Source organism: Mesitornis unicolor, unplaced genomic scaffold, assembly GCF_000695765.1.
Source record: "Mesitornis unicolor isolate BGI_N332 unplaced genomic scaffold, ASM69576v1 scaffold42109, whole genome shotgun sequence".
NCBI lineage: Eukaryota > Metazoa > Chordata > Aves > Mesitornithiformes > Mesitornithidae > Mesitornis > Mesitornis unicolor.
Window position 1 is genome coordinate 1 of NW_010205984.1, and position 3,914 is coordinate 3,914.

General features: G+C 35.2%; 1 protein-coding gene across 1 annotated transcript; it reads left to right on the top strand.

The window, feature by feature from the left end:
* Positions 1–136: 136 nt before the first annotated feature.
* On the top strand, positions 137–1,317 carry LOC104546258 (nipped-B-like protein; the record flags this gene model as incomplete). Its single annotated transcript, XM_010191607.1, has 4 exons — positions 137–277; positions 601–694; positions 805–959; positions 1,227–1,317. Coding segments are annotated over 4 exons (481 nt in total), but the record flags the coding sequence as incomplete, so codon positions are not given.
* Between the last annotated feature and the right edge of the window lie 2,597 nt (positions 1,318–3,914).

Genomic DNA, 3,914 nt, shown 5'->3' on the forward strand with positions numbered 1-3,914 from the left:
TTTGTCTCTAATTGTATTATATTAATATGTATTTTGTAATATTAATACATATGTATTACATAATACATTTTAATAATACTTAGCTTATAGGTAACACAGCCAGAAATGTTAAATGCTATAAATACTGTTGTTTCAGACCCAGAACGATTTCATGGTGATCTGCAATGTTGCAAAAATCTTAGAGCTTGTAGTGCCACTAATGGAGCACCCAAGTGAGACCTTTCTTGCCACTATTGAGGAAGACCTCATGAAACTCATCATCAAATATGGCATGACGGTAAGCTTTTAATTGCTACTATGCGGTTGATTCTATTTCACATTGTGAAATACGTGTTTTTGATTTAAAGAAAGTGTTGTCTTCATTATGAAGATAACTTTTGTGCCATGAAAAATCAATGTTCTTGGTTTACTGGTGTTTGTATGTGTTGTTGCTATTTTTTAACAATTATAAGTTTGGGTGGGTTTTGAGAAGTCTAGGAGATGGACGTTACATCTTTTAGATCATTAGTTTTAGTTCTACATAGCTTTTTCCTACATAACTTCACAAAAGTCTCAGTTTTAACTTCAAATATATAACTATTTGTTCTTTCTTGATCCTAGGTTGTTCAACATTGTGTGAGCTGTCTTGGGGCTGTCGTGAACAAGGTCACCCAGAATTATAAATTTGTGTGGGCCTGTTTTAATAGATACTATGGTAAGTAAAATCACAACATGTAATTGTCACTCTTCAGTTTTGGCTACAAGTCTTGTCTTAGGGATACACCATGATTAACTACTATGATCAAAACTTTTATCTTACTGTAGGTGCACTTTCGAAATTAAAAAGTCAACACCAAGAAGACCCCAACAGTACAATAGTTACTGCCAATAAACCAGCACTCCTTAGGTCACTTTTCACTGTTGGAGCACTGTGTCGGCATTTTGATTTTGATCAGGAAGATTTTAAGGGCAACAGTAAGGTAAAATAACATGTATTTACTCTCCACATCTTTTATGTATATTAAATGCTCCATTTCAATTTGAAAGTGCAGTATTCTTAGTCCCTCAAAGCTATGTACTTTTTCATAATGCATACAATATAGCTTTTTGGTTTGTAAATACATGGTTTTGCAAAGGCCATGCAGTAAGTTTGTATTTCTCCTTTTTGATATTTATGCTTTTTATAAGGGATCAAAAACATTTGTTTCATCTTAAAATAGCTATTATTTTTGTTTTAATTTCCTCAGGTTAATATTAAGGATAAAGTACTTGAACTGCTGATGTATTTCACAAAGCATTCAGATGAAGAAGTACAGACAAAAGCCATTATTGGCCTTGGTAAGAAATATTAAGAGTTTTTATTATTTTGCTATAGTAAAAAATTCATGCATTTCAGCAGAAATTTATTTATTTGTGTAGTGGCAGGGGAGTTTGTTTAAAATCAAAGTTCACTACATGTTTTATTTGAGAACTGGCTATAGAACTGCAGTCAAAGGAATACTTTGAAGTTGCATACTTCTGCAGCAGAGTGGATGATTTTGACAGTGAATGCCTTTTTGATGTGTGACCAATTCTTATAAAGCATCAGGTTTCTAAAGTAATAAAGATGTTATTTTTTCCCTACGTGCAAGTATGTTGTAACTCCAAATCTTGTTTTTCAGTCCACAAGGTTAAAGAATAACTAGAAAAAATGCTGGAAAAACAGAGAATTTTAAGCATAGGAACAGATATTCTGGAGGACTCAAGGGAACTCTGGAAGTTTATAGCAACTGAGGGATGCTCTGTGAGATTTCACGAGGCATTGAGATGATGTCATAGTCTAAATATTACATTTTGTTTTGGGATTTTGTTAGTATTTTAATTTTAAATAGATTCTTTATCTGAAGGCATTAGTATAGTATCCCAGTGACTTGCAGTTGTGCATGAACTGCCATTAAGTGGTTTGTATCATGTTTTTCCTCTGCTGAAGAACCAAAACTGTATATGGGAAAGAATCTTGTTTGGGCAGACAGGCCTTGGTTTCTGGAAGAGTTCAGTTATGGCTTAATCTAAAGAAAGTTGTCTCCCATGCACATGAGCTTGCATTGCATGGTTTAACTGTGGACAAGAATTTGTCTCCTTATGCTGCTGTTTAGGTGACTTTTTAGCTATCCTTCTTCAGTTCAGGCTAGGGAGGGCTCTGAGGATAAGAACTGAGACTGAATCTTGATTTGATATTCTGTGAGGAAACTGTTTCAAACAGCTGAGTGGGATTAATGGCTTTAGAGTTGCCTCTGTTGCAGGAGCAATGCTATGGGGTTCTCAACTAGCTGGAGGTTTTTCTAGGCTTTGTATCAAGATGCACAACACTTACTGTAGTACATTCCAATTTAATTGTCCTCTACAGAATATTGCACGTGGGATAGGGGCTGTCTTCCTAACCATAGACATGATTGCTTTACTTATGGATACTGAGAACATTGCATTCTTCAAAAATGTTTCTAAGTTACAGACTGAACTGTGTGATCAGTTTGGGGGAAGAGGAGAAAACAGGGGTGGCTATCAGTAGGCATTCAGATTTGTTTTTCCCTCTGCCTGTAATTATGTCAGTCTTTATTTTAATTAAACCTCTGACAACTGTTTTCAGTGATATATTAATCTCATCTAAGAACTGGTTCCATTTTGTACGTGCTGGATATACAGAGATGTGGTAGGCAGTGCAACGTTCTACCTTACAGGCTGATAATTGAGCCAAATTGTCAAATCCATTCAACATTTGTGTGCAGCAACAAGATGAAAATGACTAACAAGTTAATTTAACATTTGTATACAGTGAAGGCATCATGTGAAGAGTGTGTGCTTTCCTATTGGTAATTATTAGTGTGTCCTTTCAGTTTTAGCCTTTGCTTTGGGATGTGTCACTGCTGTTGAGGGATTAAGTTTAACCATAATCTTAATGGTTGTGGTTATGCTTCTCTTCCAGATGTGTACTTGCAAGGCAGATTGAGGATACAAAATTTTGTTAGTAAATTTAGCTAAACCTGTATCTAACAGGTAATGGGTTACTCAGCCAAGTTCAGTGCTTACTCTTAACAGAGTGAAAACAAAGGTATGAAGAGCAAGTGGTGTGAGGGCAGCCCCAAGATGTGAAGTCAGTCCTTAAAAGAACACAGCAGATGCCTTTTTTCATCCCCTATGACAAATTCTTATGCCAAGTAAGATTCCCTGCTTACAGGGGATGGAAAAATAAGAATTTCCCTGAGAATACTGGTGGTTTTAGACTCTTTTAAGTGCACGAAGGAAAGAGTTATGGATTGTTACACATACATGAAAGTGCTTTTCATCTTTAAAATTAACCTTAAAAATGGTTTGGACTTTCCTCAGAGGTGGTCAAGTTATAAACATCAATATACACCTGTATAGAGTGCACAATTATGGTACATACTCCAAAAAGGAGCATCATTCCTTTTCTTTTCACCTCTTTTCCCTCCATCTCCCCTACCTTCTCTTCCTATTTTGAGACTGAAATGCGATCTTAAACACACTGAGGTCTTGCCCTAGACTTAACCTTTACCTACACTGTCTTTTCTGTGTGCACAGAGCCAATTTTAAAAACCTGACTCAGTCTTCCCTTTGTTACAGCCACTTTTATACACTGCTTTTGCATAGTTTTATTTGCTTTCATTTTCCCCTCATTCTTCTTTTATGTTTATGTTTTCTGTGTGTTCATTCAGAATCTTAGCTTCCTGTGGTCATGAAAAATAAACCTAATGTTTACTTTTCTCACAGTCTTAAAAAAATTAAGTAGTTAAACATAGTTTAAATTGGGAAGTTATATTCCCATTACTGGGGTTTTTAATATGATATTCTGTAAGAGTTTGTTGGCAGCACTTCTAAATCTACATGTGACCTAAAATGATCTATACTGTCACTAATTTAGATAAAAGTTTTTATAA